We start from the raw sequence: 25,502 nt of genomic DNA on the forward strand, positions 1-25,502 counted from the left end.
ATTGGTGTTATTACTTTGTGGTTGGTGTGTATCGCCATGGGTCCTAGTTCCTGTTTCCGCAGGTGTGGAGTGCATTGGTATGACTCCACTGTCTTTAGTGTTGGGCATGCATGTGTTGGGAGTTTCATGAGGGTCTTTATTGGTCTGTGTGCTGCACACACAGGTTATGCGAGAGTTGGTGTGTGAAATGCGGATCCTTCCCTTTTGAGATTGTTAGAGAGGGAGAAGTGTTGTAATAGGCTTTAATGGGCTTTGGTCTGTGAGGCAGAATGGCGTGATGTCCTGTTGGAATGCTGGAGTGTATTTAGTGACCATGTTCTATAGTTCTGAGGGTGGCAGTTATAGGAGACTAGCTGGCAACGATGGATGCTCCAGTACTCTGTCCATTGATCTTACCTGTGATCACAGTCAGGGAACAAACTCACCAATAAACTTACCCTCTGATCCTGCATAATGTGTGAGCAGACGAACCCCATTACTTCACATTGTTTGTCATTCTCACATGGCAAGTGGCACTCACAATTATAATAGCAATTACCCTGACATACAAGGGTTTAATTGCAATTGTACATGCTTGCATGGCTGGAAGCGTGTACAATGGATCCCCATGGGGTTCTGCCTGTTTTATGCTGGTGCATAAAGTAGGCGGACCCCATAGGGAGCTCCAACATTTGCACCAGCATGCATTGTGGAGCACTGGTATGGCAGAGAGAAATGGAGCATCTGAAACGCATGTTACGCTCCGCTCCTCAGTACAAATGAATACAAATTAGCTGCAGCGTGAAGGCAAGGCGTTAACGCCTTACTCAAGGCTTTTACGCCTTCCAATCACGTTATGGCACATTTGGACATGAGCCTCACAAGTATGTTTCTCCCAAAGTTGAGAACAGGCTCAGTCTACAAATGCAAACATGTGGTAGAAGCCCAAATGGAAATGAGAGTATAAACCTATTTGATGATTATGTTATGCCACTGGCACTGCGGTAAGGAGTACAGCTGCCTTTCTCTTTTCCTCTGGAACCTCTTCCATCACAAAGCAGTGATTAAATAAGGTGGCTAGCTAGAAAGACATGGTGCAAAAGCTAGCAGAGGGGGAAGTCCTGTGGACTGTGCAAGCTGGCCCACCAATGCCTACACACCAATACCCTGACCTGTATAAAAGGACCAGTCTGCAGGATCCTCGATCATTCCTAGTGTAGCCTGATCCTGGCCGGGTCAGGCATCTGGGATACACCATCATAACATGTATAATGAAGCTCCTCGAATCGTATTCTTTGTGCTACATGATCTATCACTTTGTCAAAATACTCTCCAAACTCACTGAATAGCCTATGTCGTGCACCCATGTGCCAAGTGTGTGCCCCTGGGCACACCCATTGTACAAATACTTGCTCCAGCTTTCACCTGCATGGTAGGAAGAAAAAGCTCATCATATACATTGTACAATAAAGCAGTAATGTCTTCCATGTCCAGTATCAACAGCCCCACACAGCCTACTTTCTGAATAGGCTAAAATTATTGCCCACAATGAAATTATAAAAGTATAAAAAGATATTCTAGCCAGATTTGGCCCCAGTGACTAAGGTTACTCTTAAAATAAGTATCCACATGAATTTGTAGGCATTTAACACTTACCTATGTTGCTCTTCAGCAGTGGGTCAATCGATTGCGGCTGGTCTGAAATTGTGAATTTGATTGCAGTGACAACAGTGCTGCGTGCATATGGAGAACCTACACATTATAAAAAGTAAAACAAACAGAAAAATTGTGGCAAGGCTGGCAATTAATTAATTATATGCTTTCATTTAAGACAAATACAGCACAATAAGATTTTCAATTATGGCTCGGCTTGCCAACCCGTGTCTGTGGAGTGGGGCTTTGCCACCTTTCCCCAGATTGGGTGTTTTATATAATAAAATCCAATCACGCTTTCAGGATTTGCAATGAACAGAGCAATTTACATATAATTAGGTTCAATGGTAATCATTTGCATATTGTTTGGTCATTCTGAAAACCAAACTGAATTTCACTTTATTTAGTCTGTATTCCAACCCCTGACTAATGTATCCACAAGAAGGTGCGACTGTACATAACAGATAATTTTCAACTATACCACCAAAAAGAAAATGGCAGCAGTGCACGGACTACATCTCAATGACATAACATCTGGATCGCTGGCTAAACTGTTGACTTTTTGCACTAAAATTCTTATGTCCTCAATCAAATTGCGTATGCTGAGGAAAATACTTGACAGTTCAATACAAACTATAAGCAATGAGAACTGCAAAGTTCTTGACATATACTTTTAGATGCTGACATTGGGTAAAGTAACTAAAATCAAACAGGCTCTTTTGTCCAGAACAGGTTATTGTTTTTATTAATTTACTTTCACTGACCTTTCCTGTAGAATTTGAAATGCCCCAATTTCAGATACTCTCAAGTTTAAACAGATGTCTGCCCCCACCCAAAAAAGTACACGCATTAATTTATTAAGTGTTCCAAATCCTTATTGTAGGGAATATCACTGCATCAGGTGTTGGGGGTCACTGGATGTGAAGACGTTCGCTTAAGTGATGAAGTCCTCTGCTTTATTCTGGGCAGTTCTAGTATGGTGACCAAGGAGTACAGAGAGCGTCTGAGATAGGGAGTGATGACCCCTATGGTGCTATCACGAGGATCCTCCTGGACACCCCCAATTAGTTCCTGCCACTAAGGGGACAGTGCTACAGAAAAATGCTACTGGCCTTTTAAGGGCCTTGTCAGGAGGGCTGTGTTATAATATTGACATACTAAAACCTTGGGTCCTGCAGCAGACGTGGCTCTGCTGCCATCTGTCAGGTGTGACAGGTGCCCCAACTGTGGTGGTACATCGGGTTGGGGGCCTGTCCCCTCCCCCCATGATATGTAATATCGGGTTTGTTTTAGTTTGGTAGTAGTCACCATTTTATCCCATAGGAATTAGTGGGGTGAGACCTTAATTGGGGTCAGGTTGGTTGGTTAGTGACAAAAGTGATCCTTGACTTTATATTCAAGGAGGGGGACCTGTTCTCAATCCAAGTTGGAGGAAAGTCACCTGAAGACTGATTAGATAAATTGCAGTCAGAGTTCTAAACTGCCTTCATCTGAAAATGTTCTTGTAGTAGGTCTCATTTCTCTGGGCTCCTTCCTAGGAGCCTACAACCTAAGTCCATATTACTAATGTGAGTAATTAAGAGGTCCTGCATTAGAACAGGACATAGCGTGTCGCATTAGAAACTTGGCAGTGGGGCGCAATGAACCTAGCACATAAGGAAGTCACTATAATCTTAATTTCAAGATTCACCTAACTGTCATTAATTGTGTGAAGCATATTAATGACTGCTGCGGAGGACAAAGACAATATTAACTCATCTCAAAAAACATCTATTGGTGCGAGTGCTGCTCACACTTCTGCCGCTCTGTTCCGGTCCCTACATCAGTTATGCAGTTTGCTTCCTGTTGGAACGCTGCTCCCCTTGGAGATTAGCTTCTCTGTACAGTGCAGCCCCATGGATATTTTATCTCGAGACGCTACTCAGCTCTCTCACGGAGCATCCAGTCGCTGCTACAGCTGAAGGGGTGTAGTTACTGGAGGAATCTTACAAAGACATTTAACGGTTTAAATAATTCAGCAAATGCAGCACGTACATTTTGGATCAACGAAAGGCAACATGGAGCTAATGAAATGTTCTACATAGTGTAAGGGGGCAAGACACAGACACAGTTGCATGTTACGTTTTTGGTCATAAACTTTTATTGTCATAATGATAAAAGTGTTGGGGAAATACTATCCATCTCTAACTCTATGAGGTGTTTCCCTGCCTCAACAAAACTAAGTAAGGTCTGTGTCAGGAGGTTAAACAAAGCGTCGTCAGTCGAGTCCAAAATCCTAAACTGACCCTTACACTCTAACGGGCACTCTCAGCACACACACTGTATCCATTGGCCTTTGCGCTGCGCTCTGCAGTCTGGTCCTCCTCCACCATGTCAGCATCCTTTCCAGTCTCTGGCTCTCTCGTTCTCCTGAATTTGGTTCACCTGTATCTTTTTTAAATGTCTCGATCTTTCTCTGCAGTTTCCAAAGCCTAGAACACAGCGTTGGCTTACTGTTTCCAGTCATCTTCATTACTTCACCCCTCTTCCTCGTCTCAGTAGCAAAAAGGGTGCGGGAGGGGTTGAAGGTTAATGAAGTTCTGGGTTTGAAAAACCTGTGAAGACAGTCTCTATATTACAATAAGCCATGTAGGAATGCTGCCTTTTCCTGTCTCCTTGGAGCTTGTCCTCTCTCACTTGGTCCTTCTGCAGATAGCCACCCCCAGGGTCAGTCAGGTAGCTTCTGCCTTTGCCTGGCCATGTAAGAAAGGCTTCCTTTTAGGGAATCAGTGACGAGGTTGTCAGATTCGTCACAATAGATTCTATTGAAGATTATTCATTATAACAGTATTAGTTTAGTGCTAGCTAGCCTTTCTTGAAACATTTCATATGAACAGTATAATTAATTAAACATTTGTTAATTCATAAGTATATAAAGAGACCATCTAAATTTAAGAAAGAAGAAGGAAGAGGCCACAGGGGAAAAATAAACAGTTTGGGACCAAAGACCTTAGTAAAAGTAAATTGTAATTGTAAATTGTAATTGTTTATTTGTACAGCGCTTATACACAAGTGAAGTGCTTCAAAGCGCTTCAAGGCGGGAAAGGAGTAACAGAAAAACAGTAGTCATTCTTAGGCTTCGAAGTTTCCGAATGATCTAACAAAAAGTAACTGGCGTACTAGGCCTGACGGCATTTCACCTAGTGCAAGTGCATGAAGTGTAACAGACTCAACCAGATTAAGTACTTTCCAAGCCAGCTCTAACAATTGCTCTGTAAGAGATTTCAGGACATTGAAAATAAATCTCTTGACCAATGAGCTTCAGTTCATGTGACTTATTCCTTCAGAGTAAGGGATAGTTTTGGGGTATCCACATCTCCTCTCAGCTTCATGCGGAGGAGTACAGGTAAACGGGAGTTAATGGTAGGAGGAAGAGGAGAGAAAAGTCTAGAGTCAGTGGATGAACTCATAAACACATTGTGTTATGTTTTTTCTCCTTTGCAGATTGCTATCCACGAGCAATTAGAGTGAATCTGTTTGTTATTTTATCCACTTTCCATTTCCCTTTGGGATTTTTCGAGTTCAGCTTTAGTAAGGTCAGGTATAGGCGAAACGCTCAAACTGGTCTGTGGAGTTTAGCAGTTTCTGTGGATGTTGGCTAACAGGACCTGACACCATCCATTGAGATGGGCATACATGCAAGGACCCAAACAGACAAAATCCAAGATAGCAGAAAGATTTCTTGAAGTCATGGTCTAGCCACCAGTTGAATTCTACGATGAGACATACACTACAGCTGTGTTGCGAAAATTGCTCCAGCACCCAATCACACTACAGCATCAATGAGGACACACACCTGCAGTCCCTAACACTCAGACCGTCCTGAAGGGACGACCTGCTTTAATATATAGGGGAGGTCAAATGAAAGGTGGGTGTGTGCGTTTGGATAAAATCCTGCTTTGGATTTTGGAGTTGGAGATTCAGGAAACGAGCAGGAGAAGGAATTTGGAGAAGACTCGAGACAAGAGGTGGGAATAAGGAGGAAGTGGTTGAAGGGAGACATCACGAGGTGCTAGAAATGAGACATCACAGGGTGCTAGGAGGGAGACTTCAATGGGTGCTTGGAGGGAGACAGGGGAGGTGCTGTCAAGGTGTGTGAAGACATCATGAAGTAAGACACAGATAACAGACTTAAAATTCAAACAACAAATATTTATTAAGTTAAATGTCAGGATGGTTAAAGGCCTAACTTGCCCTATGCTAAGGTGGGATTTCCCTACCTGAATGAAACTAAGGAAAGTCTGAGTCAAAGAGTTCAACTTAAAAGTCTGTCTGTGGGAGCCGCGCATGAGGAGCTAATCGTCTCGGGCTCCCGGCAGCCACGCAATATATCCTGTTTAAAACTCCGTATACCTGAACCACCCGGCCTCAGAAGACGATATCTCGGTGGCGGATGCACCCAGGCAACAACTGCTGCAACTTGGGGCGAAATCGGTCCCGGAGAGGCGAGACGCGACCCCGGGCCCGATAGCGCGGGACTCGCCGCCATTGCTACGCGGCCGAGAGCGATCCCTCCGCCCCTCTTCCTCTGGGCCATCGTGTTACTAACACATCGTGGGCAGCGGGAGACGGCACCACATCGACACCTGCATTGACCTCCTCTCTCCCCTACGGACGGGCACCCGTGCCGCGGCACGACTGGGACCCCAGCTGCACCACGCAGGACAGCCAGACACCTACCCGCGCGGCCGGACTGGATTGCACAAACGGGGGCGAATACGGGGAAGAGGCTCGGAGCTGGAACCCCTCCGCCCTCCTTCCCCCCCCACCGCCAACCCCCATCAGCGAGACAGCAGCACCTGGGGTTGAGCCGCGACGCCGACACAGGCAACGCAGTGTCGCGCTCCCCCAAAAGCAACGGCAAGGTACGTGGAGCCTCTCCCCCCCCCAATACGGCAAACCGTGGGACAGCGACCCGCATAAAGGAGGCGGCACAACCCCCCTACCACGACAGCAGCAGACCCGAGCAGAGGGGATAGAAGGCGCTCCCCGCCCCCACCTCGGTAAGCACCTTGTACTGGTGCCAACACGTATAACTTCACCCCCACACTGCAAAATTGCCTAAAGGCCCAGAGGACTGGCCACAAAGCGGCATCTTTGGGGCACGATTGTTGGGGGAGCGGGGACCTTTGATGCAGGACTCAAAACGCATAGCCGCAAGACTCACAGCCCTACAGGCATAAAAGCTTTGAACACACCCCACAAAGGGGGAAGAACTCCTGGTGGGATCAAGCAATCTCCCCCCAGACTCTACTGGGCCTCCCCAGCCCAAGGACCTGGGGTACCATCACTGCACGAAGACCGAGCTGCCACCCTACAATCTACGGTCCCCCGGGAAGACACTACCCCTACGAAAGTGCACGCGGCGGGGTGTCGGTCCCCTCTGCGCTCCACTACACTCAGGAACAGAACACAGCCGAGACGGCGGGCACGGTCCTTACGTGTACGCAACTACAAGACACCCCCCGCCCCAGAGGACCTCAGACCCCACAACAAGCACGCCGGACCACCCAGAACAGGGGATTGGCTCTCAGCAACCTACATAGCTCCTCTCTGTGCTTTGGAACAGGGACAGAGTGCCGACAGACGGACGACCAGCAAGCCCACCTCAACTTGGTCTCCTCAGCAATCTCGGAAGGGCATCCACACGATCCATCCGGGCCTAAATCCTCACATAAATCAACGACTTGGCCATGGGCAAGGACAAGGCCAAGCGGCAAACCTTGCAGAGTAAAATGGACCTTTACACAGTAGAGGCCCCCTCTCGCCAGGAGACACAAAACCCGGCGGAAGCAGGCAACAGGGAAGAAACTCAGGACCCCCAACTCTCCTTTAATGACTTAATGAAGGCAATTGGGGACTCGAGAACATCGCTGGAACTTAAAATAGGCGGAGTCTCCACGGAAGTGTCCCTCCTACGCTAGGATCTCCGTAACCTGTCGTCCAGGGTCGGGGAAGCGGAACAAAGAGTGTCGGACACAGAAGATAACGTCCGCCAGTTGGAGCAACAACTGGCCATAATTGCCCAGAAAGTCAACCAACTTGAATACCGGGCCGAAGACAGTGAGGGCAGGGCACGTCGCAACAACCTCAGGATCCTCGGGATCCCGGAGAAAGAGGAAGGCCCCAGTGTCAAACTCTTCCTAGAAGACTGGCTGACTCATGTCTTTGCCCCTAAGAAACTGTCGAAATTCTTCTCCATCGAGAGAGCACATAGGGTACCCACCGGGCGACCCGCCCCAGGAGCCCCGCCCAGAACAATAATCGCACGTCTCCTCAATTATCGGGACCGAGACGCTATCCTGCAGATGGCACGGACCTCCGGCCCAATCACATACAACGGCTACAGAGTGGGGTTTAACCCGGACTATACCAAAGAGGTCCAGAAGGCCCGCCAGTCGTTTGACTCCGTCAAGAAGAAACTTCACTCCTTGTCAATCAAGGTCGCTCTCTTCTTCCCGGCAACGCTCAAGGTGCACCACGAGGGCACGACCAATTTATTCCATAACCCCAAAGAAGCATGGGACTGGCTCGAAACACAGATCCTCAATAGGCCCTCGGCCCAATGCTCGCCGTCTGGACCGCCTACTCACAAGCCCGGGCAGCGCTCGCCATCCCATACCCAGATAGACCCGGGAACCGAATCGCCACAGCGTCCCACCAAAAATACCATAGAGAACGAATGAGGTCTGGGCACCATAGAACCGAACTAGCTACGTGACAACACGGAAACTACATCACTGCGGCCGCCAACGGTTGGGTATCGCAGTCTCAAGCGCAGTCCAAGTGACTCCACAGAAGCTACCACCCTATTTCGGGTCATCCCGAGGAAATTTAAGTTCATCAAGTTATAAGTTTAATGTTTGGGCGACAGGTGCTCCCAGTTGGGGGGGAAGTACATGGTGGGGGGAGTTTTGGGGATCCAAGAAAACTGAATCACGAGACAAGAAGGCTTGAAACTAACGGACGCAGGCAAGGAAAACATACACTGTCATTGGCCAGGACCGCGGACGCAAATATTTGTCAGTCATCAGGCACCTCAAAGCGAGGCAACCCCCGGATGTTTCCCCTGAGAGGAACCCGACATATGCCCCCGGAAAAAGCGCAACAGCCACTAATCCTGCCAGACGCCCCAACAAGAGGACCCACGCAGCTAGGACGAACTCCAACAAGGTAACCATACTGTCCTGGAATGTCAATGGCCTTGGCTCCAGCATAAAACGGAGACTGGTGCTCCAGTACCTAAACAGACACTCGCCAGACATTGTCCTCCTAAATGAAACACATTTGATAGGCACAAACACAAACTTTTTGAAAGGATCCAACTACTCGAACGCTTACCATGCCGGATTCACGAAAGGTGCTAGGGGCACAATGATACTCGTTCACAAACGAGTCCCTCTCCGGGTTACGAAGATCAGAACAGACCCCCGGGGTCGCTATGTACTGTTGCTAGCTGATATCTCGGGCGAGAAATGGGGCCTGGCAGCAAGCTACGCCCCCCCCACGCTGACGAAAGGGCTACTCTCCGAACTACAGAACCTGCTCCTGGAAGAAGAGGCCGATATGTGGGTGATCTGGGGAGACTTTAACGAAGTAATGGATGCCACGGCCGATAGAACCCATAGGAGAGCTGGAACACGCCCCACCTCCACACCGCTCGCTGCGTTCGCCGAGGCCCTGGGACTAACAGACGCATGGCGCTCGCTTCACAGAGACGAGGCTGGTTTTTCCTTCTACTCGTGCGTTCACAAATCATTCTCCAGGACTGATTATGCCTTTATCCCCCGCAACATAAACCACAGGCTTCTCGATGCTGGATTCCTCGCGAGAGGAATTTCGGACTACTCTCCGCTCCTTCTAACCGTTAAAAGCTGCTGCCGCCGCCCGGATCGCAACTGGCGCCTAAGCGCGTACTATCTGCGTCTCCCTGAAATTGCTGAGGAGCTGGAAAAAAAGTCAACGGAATACTTCGAACTCAATGAGGGCTCCGTGATCTGTCCGATATCGATCTGGGAGGCGTATAAGACAGTTCTTCGGGGAGAGGCTATCTCAGCGGTGTCTGCCTACCAACAACGGCAAGTCCAGAAGGTCAGAGAGGCAGAAGCACGCGTCTTGGAGTGTGAAAGACAAACCCTAATACACAGTACCCAAGAAGAAAAGGAGGCGCTGCTCATGGCGCAAGACGCCCTTAGCAACCTATCCCTAGACAATGCACGAACTGCTCACCAATTAGTCCGGAGCCAAATATATGAACGGGGCGACAAAGCTAACAAGACTCTGGCCTGGCTGGAGAGACGCGAACAAAGCAGGGGACACGTAAGGGCCATTAGATCTCCGGATGGAACACTGCTGACAGAAGACTCCGACATCGTCGATGCATTTGCCGCCTACTACAAAAATCTCTATACCCCACCCACCGGGCACCCACCGGTTGAACCCTCACGCTACCTCGACCGAATCGAAATTCCGATGCTCCCACAGCACCAATCGGATCTCCTGAATACAGACATTACCGACACCGAAGTGCTAGAGACGCTGGCACAGCTCCAACCCGAGAAAACTCTGGGCCCCAACGGGTTCCCAACAGAGACATGGAAATGCCTCGGTAACACGCTACCCACCCACATGCACCGCATGTTCCTACGCAGCAAAGAACGAGGAGCACTCCCCCCAGACCTCAGGAAGGCAAGCATAGTAGTCATACATAAGCCTGGGAAACCCCCAGAGGAATGCGCCTCCTATCGCCCGATATCCCTGATCAATGGAGAAGCCAAGGTCCTCACCAGAACACTCGCCAACAGACTACTGCAGGTGATTGAGACCCTCGTCCACCCGGACCAATGTGGATTCATGCCCAATAAATCAACTCGAATTAACTTGCGTAGAGTCCAGCTGCCGCTGTCCAGGGCAAAGGAAATACCAGCCCCACTCGCCCTCCTGGCGGTGGACTTCGAAAAAGGCATTCGACTCCGTGGGGTGGGATGCTCTGTGGGAGATCATGGCTAGGATGAACCTGGGGCAAACATTTATATCATGGGTAAAACTGCTATACGCCTCCCCGGAGGCCACGGTGAGGGTGACCAGCAGGTCCTCTAAACCATTTCCCTTGGGTCGAGGCACGAGACAGGGCTGCCCGCTATCCCCACTCCTCTTCCTCCTGGCCATCGAACCACTAGCGATTGAGCTTAGAGCTAACACCAACTGGACCGGTTTCGTTTGGCCGAGAGGGGGAGAAGACCGCCTTTCGCTCTATGCGGATGACCTACTTATATACCTCAGCAACCCGAACACCTCGTGCCCGGCTGTCTCCCTCATCCTCAGGGAATACCAGTACTTTGCGGGCCTAAAGGTTAATGACACCAAAAACATCCTCTTCCCGATTCAGGGTGGCGATGCCGCAATCCCGGAGACCTGCCCATACCATGTCTCTATCAGGGAATTTAAATACCTGGGTATACGGCTCGACTCGACGCTCGAGGGGTTCCTCCGACTTAACCTACAACCAGTAATTGAGCGGTTCAACAGAGAAACCCCCCATTGGCAATCACTCCCCCTGTCGCTAATGGGCCGTGCCACACTATTTAAAATGATGACCCTCCCGAGACTGTTGTATGTCCTGCAGAATACCCCACTCCCCGTCCCCCGAGAAACCTTCGCACACATTGACCGAAATCTGCAAACACTACTATGGGGTGAGAAACAATCCCGGATCGCCCTCGACACGCTCCAAAGATCAGTATGGGAGGGAGGCATTGGTTTACCCTGCATACGCACCTATTACCTGGCCACACAGATAGGAGTAGTGAATGACTGGATGCACGCTGACCCCACACTACCACACACCCGTATCGAACTGGAGACCATGGCCCCGTTAACACTGCTGCAAATCCTCTACGCCACCCACGATCAACTCCCGGCGCTGTCCAAAATGACCCACCACATACGCCGCGCCTGGCGGGACGCACACAAACTAATCGGCTTGAAAGCACAGCCAACACTGTCACAACCCATATGGCACAATGCGCTCCCCCAAGAAATAGTGAAAATGGGCTCCTTTGGTCACTGGCAAGCAAAGGGAATACATACATTAGCGCATGTGATACAGGAAGGTCGCCTCCTGGGTTTCGAGATTATGCGAGAACAATTCGACCCTGCACCCTTGGACCGGTTCCGGCACGCGCAACTGACCCATGCCATCCGCACTCAATTCCCTGACATGACGATCATACCCCCCTATTCTCCCATTGAGACCAACATTTTCCCGCAACGCATCTCCTCGAAGGTCACCTCCACTCTCTATCAGGCCCTTAACTCGTTCGGGGCTACACAGCTAGACGCGCTCAAAACAAAGTGGGAAAGGGATGTAGGTCACCTGGAACCTGAAGATTGGGTGGAGGCATTAATGTCCCCCCGAGAAATCGGAATAGAATCCAAGCTTAGGCTAATACAGTTGAGAATCCTCCATCAATCATATCACTCACGCACCGTAATGGCCAGATGGGGTGGAATGGAAGATGGGACATGCGTCCGTTGCAAAAATGGACCTGCCACCTTCTACCATATGATATGGGAATGTCGGGTGATACAGGCCTTCTGGGAGGGCTGTGTTAACACAACCTCAGCCACTCTGGCAACACCAATCCCTAGGGATCCCAAGATGGTACTCTTAGGCATCGGGGGTGAAGTAGACCTGTCTAAATATGAGAAAATATTCATGGCAATTGCGTTGGGGGTAGGCAAGAGACTTATAGCAGCTAACTGGGGATCAGCCGACCCACTGAGCCTGAATCGCTGGAGCAACGAGTTGGACAGGTGCGCAGCCTCAGAGCGCCGGATCTATAATGCACGGGGCTGCCCCCGTAAATTTGAAAAAGTATGGGGTAAATGGCTAGATGTTCACTGAGCCCTGCGGGAGGGGGTACATAAGTAGCACGATTAACACTGTTTGCCTACCTTGTCCTATTGATGTTTTGTGCTCCTTGGCCCGGCGGACCTATGTAAACTGTTTCTACCGCCATGCTACCTTCATCCTATGTATGCCAAAGATTCATGTCTCTTTTATGTTTGTTTCTTCATGTTGTGTTGCTCAAACTCAATAAACAGAGTTTAAAAAAAAAAAAGTCTGTCTGTGTCCAAAAACTATCCTTGCCCTCACAACTACAACTAAACAGTGTGTAGGGAGTCAAAAGAAGTAGGGTTTCAACTCAAGGTTCTGAGATCACTCCAGATCGCATCTTTCTTTCAGCTCCTCTTCCCCAAGCACAAGAAAGTTACATAAAAAAGTCTCAGTTCAAATTAATATAGTTCAAAATAAATCCTCATGGCTTCCTTCCCCAAGTTTCAAGCAACGGAGTTCCAAACAAAAGGGGCCTTGAGACTCTGCTCTCTCAAGACAACAAGTGTGGTCCCTTTAAGTCTCAGGGTTCCCTTCCCCAAGACTTCAACTCCGCCACATATACTTGTCTTATTCTTTTCACAAAAGTTAACAAGTGTAGTGCTTCTGTGGGCTGTTTCACAGTGTCCTTGTTTTTCAACATTCAGGGCTTACTGGTCTAGGCGCAGTTGTCAGACCGCACTGTCCAACCGATTACAGTTCGCGCAACCAGAATTTATCGGCTCTTCAACCCACATAGGTTCCTTGGCACTTGCTACAGTGCACCAAGTCACCTTCACTTAGTTCCTCTTTTTGGCCTCTTGGCTTGATGTGTAGTCTTGCACTCCTTTCGCTTCTCTCTGTTAGCCTTGTGGCTCTGCCACCACGTGTTGCACACCTCTTACCAATCTGTGGCCTTGCCACACTGTATTTACTCATCAAAGTTCCCTTGTGCAACACACATTCAATATTATTTACTTTCAGTTTGGTGTTCAATGTGCACTTATGTTGGTTCAATGTTAAATTTCCACTTAGTTCACAGTATTGAATATGCATTTGTTTGTTTCTAGGTTAAGTTTCCCTTTAATTCAGTATAAAAAAAATGACTGTTTGCTTAAAAGTTAAGTTTCCATTTAGTTTGGTATTCAATATGCATCTATTATTTTCACGGACCATTGTTAGCTTTCGGTTCACCTGCCTTTTGTGTGTCTTCGATGGTTCTACCGGCTTCCTCTTGACACCCCCGAAGCCGGGAAACCCACCTGCGCGAGCACCGCTCGACTTCTGTGTGCTTGCACTCTCTGCACGCCAGCTCCAAGGCATCTTCCTGGACACAGGCAGTGTCCTCTCTGCACCGGGCTTCTCATCAGCAGCGCCTGCTGCACGCTCTGAGTGACAGAGGCTCTCAGACCTGGGGAAATTACACAGCCCTCTCTCGGGTCCCACAAGTCTTCTGGTACAATTGCCAGCGTCCTGGCTCTTTCTCCATTCCCACCACAGCTGCCTCCTCATAAGGGTCCCATGCTGGTCTGTTTTGCTCCACACACAGGCCTCCCGGTCGCTCTCTACCCTGTTTGGCTGGTTTCCCTTTATACACCTGCAGCCCTTTAACAGGCTGCAGGTTTGGATGATCAATCACCCTTGCCTAACCACAATTAAAGGGACATGCCTGACCCTAAACTCCTAGCAGGCATCTTCCTTGTACCAGTACTAACGTGGTAAAAGGGTATAGTCTTTATTACTCTCAGTCTCCTCTTCCTCGTTTAAGTACTGTACTGGGTCACATGTGGGGAAATTACGGGAACTGGCTTATAACAGCCCATAAAGGTTGCGTAGGGTTAGGTTGGTTGTCAATAGGGAAAGGAGGGATACCATGGCCCTCATTACGACCCTGGCGGGAAGTACCTGTCATTACCGGCATGGCGCAATTACCGTGTCCGTGCTGGCAATAGACCGCTAAAAGCGGCCCATTACGAGTTTGCGGGCACAAGCTTTGCGCCATGCCGGTAATAAACTCACCGCCATGCCGCAAAAGCCCGAAAAATCCCCCCTTCCGGCATCGTCTGCAGTGGAAATCGCACGTCCGGGATCCTAGCCATCGGCATTAGCGGTCACCGCTAATAGCAGTCACCACAAATAGCGGAAACCGCTACTAGCGGTGACCGTAAATAAGCGGAACCGAAGTAGCGTCATCGCACAGGAACGGGAAAGAGCACGGCGGCCATCTTTAAAAACACAATCCATTGCCATCCACCACAACCAGGAGCCATCTGACCCCCAGAACTCCCACACAACTCAACCACCACCTGACTGAATTGAGGATGCCAAAAGCTGTCAAAAAAACTGGAGATCGGCTGCGCCAGGAGCGCTTCTCCAGAGAGGAGCTCACCATGTTGGCTGAGACACTTCAGGAGCATGCAGCCGTGGTGTTTGCAACTGACATGTCCCGACCAGCGCTGCTGCGTAAAAAGCAGATTTGGGCATTGGTCGCCCAGAGGGCCAGTACTGTCACCACCACACCCCGCACACCAAAACAATGCTGCAATAGATGGACGACCTACGTCTACGTGTCGGCCAACCGAAACCTTGGGATGGCGACAGGTGGAGGTGCAGAGTCACCCATAAAACTCCAACCATGGGAGGAGATATGTGCCTCCACCATAGGCACCGAGTCAAGAGAGGGAGTAGGGGACATGGAGAGAGGAGCCCCGTCATCAGCCGATGCAGGTAGGTGTCTCTAATCAAACAATGCCAATACCACTGCGATGATGTCCACATGAACTGATGTATATCAGGGTCCACCACACACATAAGCACAAGACTGCCTACAGGCAGTGCAGAGCATCACTGTGTCCACATGCATGATGCACCCCATTTGTGTTGCAACCCAAATGCCTCCATGCATCACCCACCCAAGAGTGAGGCAACCTGTATGTCACTCCCCCCAATGTGACTCATCTACCAATCCATATCAATGCAGCCACTCCAATGCATGCTCAATGCCCGTAGACCCATCACTAACCCTCTCCCTCCTTTGGTCCCCCACAGGCACACAATCTGATAGCGCTGATGAGGACACCGGTGCCACACCACAGAAGAAGGCCAGGGCCGAGGAGGGACAACACTGTCCCTCCACTTCAAGGGGCATAGGCCAACCGGCACGACATCAGAAGGCCAAGACCACTCCACAGGCCTCAGCACCAATGTGCTGTACGTCCCCCACTATGGTGCCCACAACAGCCACCATCATCCAAGTGTCGGCGGTAGAAGGGACTGCATCGGCTGCAAGCAGCACAGTTGGCGAAACAGCTGCCACAGCAGCAATCTCTGATGACAAGGAAGGGGATGTGCTACATGTTGCAACTCCCCCCACTGGCCCCCTGCATTCCCCACTCCCGTCCCCATGCAGCCTGCCCGACACCATCCTGCACGGGCTGTCTTCGGCTCACTCATGACCAGCAACTCCCAGCCCCACCCCAACTGTGCCCGATGAACACATTATTTCGGGAACCCCTCAAACATCCACCCCAGCCCCAAAGACCCAAGAGGGGATCCAGGACATTGTAAGGTGCCAGCAACAGCTCACTGGCCTCTTGACACAGCACATTACTGAATGTGGTAGTATAAGGGATGACATCTGTGAATATGCTGCTTCCCTGAAGTCAGCAATAGAGTCATCCTCAAAAGACATATGTGCAGAACTGGCCGCAGTGCGGCACATACTGTCTGAGATGGTGGCAGCAATGCGGGACATGCGTCCACCACAGTCATCCGAGCAACCTAGTACATCTTCAGCTGCTAGTTCCACCAGGACCAGCCCAGTGCGCAGGTCTGGCAGGAACCTGCGCCAATCAGACAGGGGGACACCTGGCGCTGGAAGAGGGGGATGCCAGTAGGCACAGCCTGGCATACTGGTGTCATGTGGTCCACTGGTGGACAGTACTGCACACCATGTGTTGGGGAGTTGAGGGGGGAGTGGGTGTATTGGGGAGTTGAGGGGGGAAGGGGGAGTGGGTCTATGGGGGAGTTGAGGGGGGAGTGGGTGTGTGGGGGAGTTGAGCGGGGAGGGGGGAGTGGGTGTGTGGGGAGTTGAGGGGTTGAGGGGGGAGGGGGGAGTGGGTGTGTGAGGTGGAGGGCTTGTTCACTTAGTTATGCTTCTTCAATACACATTTTGGTTACTCATAATTCACATGTGTGGACATTGCTTATTGCGTACGTGTGCTTTATTGGTTAACAGTCTACAGTGCCCATGTCCCAGACACACCCAGTGCCCCGAGTGCCATCTCCATGTAACACCCCCCGTCCATGTGTGCTAGAAACATTGGTTGATCAGAGTCTGACGCATGGCACGTCCCTCCTGTGCATCGCTGCCTCACTCAGGTGCTGCCCCATCCCCACCTTCCTCATCCTCTTCGTCAGGTGGTTGCAGTTCAGCATCAGAGGGCAGGGGCACATTCCGTCTGATGCACATATTGTGTAGCATGACACATGCCATGATGATATTTGCCACCTTCTCATGGCGGTACAGGAGTGCCCCACCAGACCTGCTGAGGCAGCGAAACCGTGCCTTCAAGAGGCCAAATGTCTGCTCAATCACCACACGGGTTTGTGTATGGGCACGATTATAGTCCTCCTCGTGCCTGTTCTGTGGGTTCCGGACTGGGGTAAGGAGCCATCTCTTCAAGGGATAGCCTGCATCACCTGCAGGTGGGCAACAATGTATGTGTAAGTTATCACATCATATTTGACCTCATTAAGTGACACCATGGCATGCATTTATTGCTTAAATTCAACCCCATTTCCATGCATGAATGGAGACACACGATGTGACTGCTATGTGTGTATTCCTCTTATGGACTGGTTTGCATGCCATCAACTAGTGGGCGCAGGGGGTCCAGTTCCTTGTGAGTGCTCATGCACTGTGTTAGTCCACGGCAGTTGTTTCTGTGATCTGGCAGATGTCCAGTAATTTGTATACTTTCATCCTGGCACCGTTAATGTCAGCCTCATGATGATCTCACTACGCCCAACAAATGGTGTCATGCAATTCAGTTGGGCCTCTGTGTCAGTGTAGTGGTGTATTGATGTATTTGACCCTCATGTGACTCCTTTGTACGCAGTAATGGGGGACTGTCCTTTCAGTTGATGGTGCTTGGTGCTGTGTATTGGCTAAAGTCATTGCTTGTAGCTGCATTTTGTTGAGGGGGATGCGGTCTGATTTGGTACAGTGCACATGCAGATGGCTGTGGAATGGTTGCGACACTGCTTCATTTACATGGTATGGCTGCTTACATCTTGCATTATGTGGTCAGGTGTCAGCTCCAGTCTGAGCTGCTTTGGAGTATGAGCATGCTCCATTCCTTCTGGCACTCGCAGCCAGGTGAAGTATGCACCCCCCTCCCCATCTCAGCCAGGTGAAGTATGCATCTCTCTCCCCACCCCATCTCAGCCAGGTGAAGTATGTATCACCAGCCTCCCCGGAATGCAATGTGCACGATATTAGCATAAGCAGGTTCTCCGTTCTACTTTGGAGGGGCCGAAATCTGACGGGACCCGCGGGGGCGGGGCTTTTATACCACTACGTCCTACGGGGCATGCGTGAACGGCCCCAGAGAGGACGTAGATGTGGATAGGACACACAAGTGTCGGAAGTTTTTTCCTATAGGAAACGACTCTATATGTGTACCGAGGGTTCCCAGTCTGACGACGGGGAATATTCTAAGCATGTGAATCCATGAAAGATCCAATGCTGGAGAAGTATGCATCTCCCCCCCCATCTCAGCCAGGTGAAGTATGCATCTCTCCTCCCACCCCATCTCAGCCAGGTGAAGTATGCATCTCTCTCCCCACCCCATCTCAGCCAGGTGAAGTATGCATCCCTGTTATGCAGAAACCTGTGCAGTTCCCTTTGGGAACACTGCAAAATATTTAGGACTACAGGTGTTAGCAGTAAACACACTTGGTAGCAATCTGTACCACCCAGATTTACCTGGTAGCTGTGGCTGAGCAGTCAGACTTCCCTCAAGAAGAGTTAGGCAGTATGCAAAGTATACACAATAGGCACTCAGATACAACAATACAAGCAAACACTGACCAGAGCTTTGGTATCAAAGTATATAATTATTTATTTAAAAACACACTGTTTGAAACACTCCAGCACTCTTATGGTAAAACACTCTAAACACAGTTACTATTATAATATATACAACCCTTGTTCCTTATCAGAGAAGTCTTAGTTAACACCACTTATTTCCATACAGAGGTGAGCGCTTAACTATAGATGGCACTCCAATAAGTTTATGAAGAAGGGAGGGAAAAAGACAGAATATGGAAAGGTACACCACTCTAAGATTTAGGAACACTATTAGCAAGGCAGAAGAGCAAAAAGTCACTTTGTGAGCCAAAATCCATAGGCTGGGCCCACTCTTAAAGAGAGCAGAGCACAAATGCGCCCAAGATCACACAGTTACACTAGGCTTAGAAAGTCTTGCAGAGAGTTTGAAAAGAGTTTAGAGAGGCTCAGAAAAGTTTAGCCAGGGTGTCCCAGGCTGACCCAGGTTCGAAAGCCAGGGGCTAAATCTACCCCTTACAGTCGGTGGCAAGGGAAGCCGTGCGGGACACGGTACCTTAAGTGGGAAGGATCCTCCAGCGGGGGCAGTTGTTCCTGGCAGCGGTTGCAAGTCTCGTCATCGTCCAGGGGAAGAGAACATCTCGACTTGGAGGAAAGATGAAGGTCGTTGCACTGCCAGGGAAGAAACCAGCCGCAGAGTTTTCCGGTTAAAGGTATTACCCTTTAATTCGCGGTCGTGGTAAAACGTGGTATCCCGGTTGTCGGGGTGCTTGGCACAGGCAAGGAGGCCACGAGATACGTCGGGAAGGCGAAAAGACGGTGAAACTGGTTATCTCCACCAGTCAAAGGAAGAAGACTCTCCGGCGGGAGATCTCCTCTGTCGTTGGGAAAAGTGGTGAGACGGTCCAGCAGGGCTCCACCGGTGGTGTCGTCGTGGCAGGTCTGCTCAGCTTCTCACTCGTCGGATTCTTAGGTCCCTGGGCGTCTTCTGAAGTTCCAGTCCCCAAAGCCCTGCTTTTATGCAGAAAACCCCCATTCAATTAGCCTAGCTGTCACTCAAACATGCTAGGTGGTGAGCCGGCCGGCTCACCACTTGGGCCAATCAGGACGGAGTGCGACTTGAGTTGCCTAGGCAACTCAGTCCAGGGTGTCTAAATCCCCCTCCACCCCTCCTAAGTACCCCAGACAGAGTGGCACCACTTTGGAGGGCTTCTGTGGAGAAGCCCGCCAAAAAGTGGAACAAAGGGCTCGACTTGGGTTGGAGTCACAGAAGAGAACACAAACGCCATTTTAGAACCGAGTTTTGGCAAAAAAATACCAACCGGAGAATTAATATTAATTAAATAAACCGGCGGTATGTTCGAGGCTATCGTAATTAAATAAATAAAGATAGTAGCCTCGAACAATGGGAAAATCCCATAGAGAAATATTCGCGGTTGAATATAAAAAGTAGTATCCACTGCCACCAGCCAAAACTCGATCAGGGGGGATGGAGACGTGCCCCCTCGACTAACAGACCCCGGGGCAATTTAATTGCCCCAGCCAGTACGTCCACAATATGATGGTTTGTACTGGTTCTGTTCAGAATTTAAGACTAGTAAAGTCAATGGTGACTTTACAGGCCCTGGGAGACAGTAGTCAGTCCCAGGGTATGGAGTCTATACTGGGGAGTCACTATGACCCCCCTGTGTTACTGCACTGAGGGTGCTGTGTAACACATCACAAAAACACATGAAGCCCTATGGAGTAAAAGACCCCATAGCCCATTAAACACACCTAAAGTCAAAGAAACACACTCAAATCATGCCCAAGAGTGAGGGTAAAAGAGTCTCACTCTTGGCAGGAGAAAAAAATAGACCCCAAAAATCCAGCAAAGCTGCTGGGGGACTCACTAGGTTAGGAAATTCAGCCTAAACAGAGAATTCTCTCTAACAACCCCCCCCCCCATCTCAGTCAGGTGTAGTATGCATTTACCCCCACCCAATCTTAGTCAGGTGAAGTATGCATCTCCCCCCCGCCCCCCATCTCAGCCAGCTGAAGTATGCATCTCTCCCCCCCCCAATCTCAGCCAGGTGAAGTATGCATCTACCGCCCCCCATCTCAGCCAGGTGAAGTATGCCTCTATACCTCAATTCACTACCCACATCACCTTTCCATGGGCGTAATATGCGACTCACCGAGAAGCCAGGATCTCTACCTGCACGTCGCTCCATGTAGCGTGGTATCATGGAGTTCCGCAGGACCATTGAATCATGGGTTGATCCGGGGAATCGGGCACAACAATGTGTGATGATCCTGTTGGAGTCACATACCATTTGCACGTTGATTGAGTGGTATAGCTTACGGTTGCAGTATGCTACCTCCAGGGCATGTGGGACCACCAATTCCACATAGGTGCCGTCGATGGCGCCAATGCAACCAGGTATGCTGGCCAGTGAATGGAAACCTACTTTGGTGTTTGAGATCTCCTGGGCAGACCGTGGTAAGGAAATGTGGTCATCTGTGTGCTTGAGGAGGGCATCAAGCACTTGGTTCAGCGTACGTGAGAATAATGGTTGTGTAATGCCATGCAAGTGCCCCACTGTGTGCTGGAAGGTGCCTGTGGCCAGGAAGTGGAGCACAGACACTACCTTCAGTAGGGGTGGGAGGGCGGTGCATGTTTCAATGAGGCTGACAATGTCGTCATGTATCATGTCCACAATGGTGGTGATGGTGTCCTGGTCCAGACGGTACAGGGTGTGGATCTGCTCAGCGGTTAGGTTGAATGGACTGGCTCTGATGCGAGGGATTGGGGGCTGCCTGCGTGGTGCCCCCAGCTGTGCTGGTGGGGCATGCTAGCCCTGCCTTGCCCTCCTTCTCCTCCTGCGTCTCCTCTGTGCTGCCTGCTGTTGTTGTTGTTGTTGATGCTGTAGCACTTCCACTGCAATCAGGTCCTCCAGCCCCAGCATTGCTAGTAGTATTGGAATCATTGTGGAGTGTGACTGTTTGTGGGAAGGGGTGGGTGTGCTCCTTTTGTGCTTGCCCAGTCTGTATTGCCTCTACCTGTGCTGATTGTGTGCAACTGTGGCAATTGGGAACACTGCACATGGCCGTTTACGGGTGGTCCGCGATGGCGGTATTTGCACCATGGCGGTAAGGTACTTTACGGCCTTCACTAGCATTGCATATCCGCGCGACTCGTAATGTTCCCCACTTTGCGCCATGCCAGTATTTGCGGCATGGGTGGTCGCGTGCCCGTGCCCTTGGCGCTTTTAGCGGCACTTTTAATTACCGTACCGCTAATAGAGCTTTATCAAGTCATAATCGGCCGGAGCGGTAAGCCAGGGTTGTAATGAGGGCCCATGTCTCGCCCAAGGGTACCTCACTCCTAATCCTCAAGGACCCTCCACCCAGGTGATCCTCTCTCGCTTCTCCACCCGGAGGGTCAGGATCCAAGAGTGATGGCCTTTCCCTGGCCACCTGCGCAGAGGATCCAAGGGGAGTAGGAGTGAGAATACCCTCAGGTTTCTCACAGGTGACATCACAAGGTGGTTGTAGGGCAACTCCAGAAGGTGGTTGGCAGGAGACATCAGGAAGTGCTAGGAGGGAAACTTCAGGAGGTGAAAGGATGGTGACTATGCGAGAAGGTGTTGGTGGAGTATAGGGTAGTGGGATAGGATAGTAGTAGGAGGGGAGAGCAGGAGAGAGTAGAGGGAGATTAGAGGGAGAGCAAAGAGTAGTGGAGAGTAGTTTGAAGGGAGATTAGAAGTGCATTTGGAGTAAGGAGGAGAGGAGAGTAGTAGGGAAGGTAGTAGAGAGTAGAAGTGGGAGCAGTAGTGGATAGAGCAGAGGGTAGAAGTTAGGTGTAGAGGAGAGATATCATCGGAGGAACAGAAGAGGGCGTAAGAGAAAAGGGAGAGGTGGTGGCAGGAAGAACAAGGGAAGAGAGTAGGAGAGAGGGGAAGGAAATAGAGAGAAGGCCAAGGCATTGAATACTATGGCATGATAAGAAATGACAAGTGGAGACTCAGCAATTTGAAGGCAACTATTCTGATTGAAAACTAACGTTGCTATTCTTGTGGTACTCCTGGATAGGTTCCACATAGGAAGTCATACAGGGAGACAGCTAGATAAGGCATTTGCCTTTAGGCCCTCACAACCAGTCAGTCAGCTCTTAGTCAATAGGGTTACTGATCTCTCGTGACCACCTTGGGATGTAAATCTACACGTATGGGGCTAAATCTCTATCGAGCTAAAGACCAACAATTAAAAGCGAAATATTATAGTAATGAAATGTTGTTATTGGTGTACAGGGTATTCAGTCTGCAATGGTCCCACTATGTGACCTAAGCCCAAGGGTCACCACACATAATAAAAATGTCCATGAAACGTGTCCAAAGCGCTATTCTCCTATTATGTCATATAATAGAGGAATATCGATTTGGACGCGCTTCATGGAAAGTTTCACCTTGGGATGTAGGGATGCTTGGGATAGTAAGGGGAAATCCAATTGGAGACAAGAGAGAGGGACAGCCTTTAGTAAAGTAATTCTCTAAAACTTCAATAACAACCCTTAAAGTGTCTTTGAGAGTTGGTGTGTTCTTGAGGCTTAGGAGGGAGACATTAGGAGGTGGTAGGAGAGGGACAAGAGGTGTAGGAGGAGGTTAGCAGACAGACGTGAATGCAGGCGACTAGCAAGGTAGTAGCTAGCCAGAGCAGGTAGCAACAAGAGTGCATGCTTGGTCCAAGGCAGTGGATATGGGTGAGACTCTGATCAGAAAGGGTTAAACCCATGGTCGGAGGAGGAATGAGCGCATCGTCTAAGAGGGCCAGGAACAGAAGTGTAGAGAGTAGTCGCAGGCAATATAGAATGAGACCCTATGGAAGGGAAGAACTAAGACCCTCTTAAGCACCCAGGGGGAATCTGGGGCAGGCAAACTCGTGCAAGTAAAAGATAAGCTCACACTGTTCTTACAGCTTGTAGCAGACACACAGTGACGTCTACAGAATATACAGGAAGGATCAGATGTGGTCATACACTACCATCAACAAGAACAAATCAAGAGGACTTTTTGAAAAAAACACCATAGACTGAGTGGCAGGCAGGTGCCTCAAAATCTTGTGAACTTTAGAAGGAGACATTTGAACAGTTGACAAAAGACTCTCTTTAGATGTTTGGGATTGGACCCATGGATGGGTTATATTTTTTTTAAAATCAAGTTTTTATTAATCTTCGTGCATGTATTACAACAGACCAGTGCATGTTTAAACATAGATTAACAAGAAACCAATCGTAACACACCACCCCCCTCCCTCTCCCCATCCCTTTCCCCACCCCCCTACAGTTCAAATTCTCCTTAGTTGCTTGTTGCTAGATTGATGGGTTCTTAGAAAGCATAACAGCGTCTACACAAAGTGCACTTGGCACGCCAAAGTCATTGGCCAAACTAGAAGGGATTCGCAATCGAGTCAGTGGTCGATGGCCTGGTGCCCCTGGGGGAATCCCCCGGCTTGGGTGCAAAACATTAAACTGGTCGGCCATATTTGTCAAAAAAGGGGAGCCAGATTTCCTCCATATTGGACTTGGAATCATCGAGTAGATGTGTAAGAAATTCCATGTCATAGATGGCCCGCACCTTGGTCACCCACGCTTTTTCCCCCGGCATTCCGGAGTTTTTCCATTTCTGTGCCAAGCAGCATCTGGCCGCCACCAGCATGATCTGCAGCATATGATCTTGGGTGCCTTCTTGGTCATCCCCGATGTCAATTCCAGAAAGAAGGAGCCAAGGGCAGGAAGACCGCTCAACCCCGTCCACCCCCTTGATCCAGGCCAATACCCTTTCCCAGTAGTTTTGGACCACTGGGCATCCCCACCACATGTGGATATTATCCCCCCTCTCAGTCTTGCATTTCCAGCAGTGTGGGTCATATCCTGGCTTCATCCTAGCAATCCTCAGCGGGGGGTAGTGCCATCGATTTAACACCTTAAGGGCTTGGTGGCGATATTGGAGGGAAGCTGTGGAGCGATTTGCCCGCCTGCACATTTCTGCCCACCTTTCGTCATCAATTATTTCTCCCAGGTCCCTACCCCATTGTGTGCGTGCCGGTGGAGGATCTCTGGGGTCAGAGAACAGGAAAAGCTTATAGAGGCGAGATATTACCCCCTTAGAGCCCCTCGCGGATAGAAGGACTGTTAGGTGTTGCTTGCGGAACATATTGCTCGTAAGGGACCTCTTATTTTGGGAGTTGAGACCCTTGACGTTTAGCGTGCCTATCCTCCCCTCAATCATTATCGTCTTTTAGTTGTGCACTGTAAACACCTTCGAGCGTCCACTATTCAGAGCCCATTGCAAAACAAGTGTCTGTGACTTGAACTGGTTTTCCCCCACCCCTTTGAACCTATAAAGAACACCATCCCCTCCCCCCTTCCCTCCTCCCTCCCCCTTATCCGTTGTGTAGGGCATTCGCCGCCGACTCCCCAGGTGGGGTTGTAACTGACGACGAACTACCAGGGTCACTACCCTGGCCCCGGGAAAAGGGAATTCTCGGTATAACGCCTTCAGTCATGCCTTTCTCCATTTAATAGCCGCCCTCCCTGATTGGTGGCAGAAGGCTGGCGGTGGCGTCCCCCCTTCAATAAACCCCCAAACCATAGCACATGGTTATCACCCTTTGCCCCTCGCAGGGCGCGCCGTCGTGCGAGGCCATAGGCCCCTATCACTTCACGGTAGGGAGTTGCAAAACAACATTTCTATGGAATCAAAGAAACAACCTCCTTGTAAACAACATGTCAACTCTGGCCTAAGCCAGTTGAACAATGAATTCCCCATAAGATATGGGGGAAACGCGTAGCGTTCAGCGAGGTCCGTCAGGACGATGCGGGCTCCGAAGTGGCGTGAATTGAGC

General features: G+C 49.9%; 1 protein-coding gene across 3 annotated transcripts in view; it reads right to left on the reverse strand.

Annotated features, from left to right (window-relative positions):
* Positions 1-25,502, reverse strand: part of LOC138566324 (cullin-associated NEDD8-dissociated protein 1-like) — a 1,042,465-nt gene that overhangs the window by 207,147 nt on the left and 809,816 nt on the right. For all 3 annotated transcript variants that reach the window (XM_069643460.1, XM_069643458.1, XM_069643459.1), the window contains exon 11: positions 1,636-1,731. In XM_069643460.1, coding sequence (XP_069499561.1) covers positions 1,636-1,731 — 96 coding nt within the window. The remainder of the gene's footprint in view (positions 1-1,635; positions 1,732-25,502) is intronic.

The sequence above is a fragment of the Ambystoma mexicanum genome, chromosome 2p, assembly GCF_040938575.1.
Source record: "Ambystoma mexicanum isolate Mex_15411 chromosome 2p, UKY_AmexF1_1, whole genome shotgun sequence".
Taxonomy (NCBI): domain Eukaryota; kingdom Metazoa; phylum Chordata; class Amphibia; order Caudata; family Ambystomatidae; genus Ambystoma; species Ambystoma mexicanum.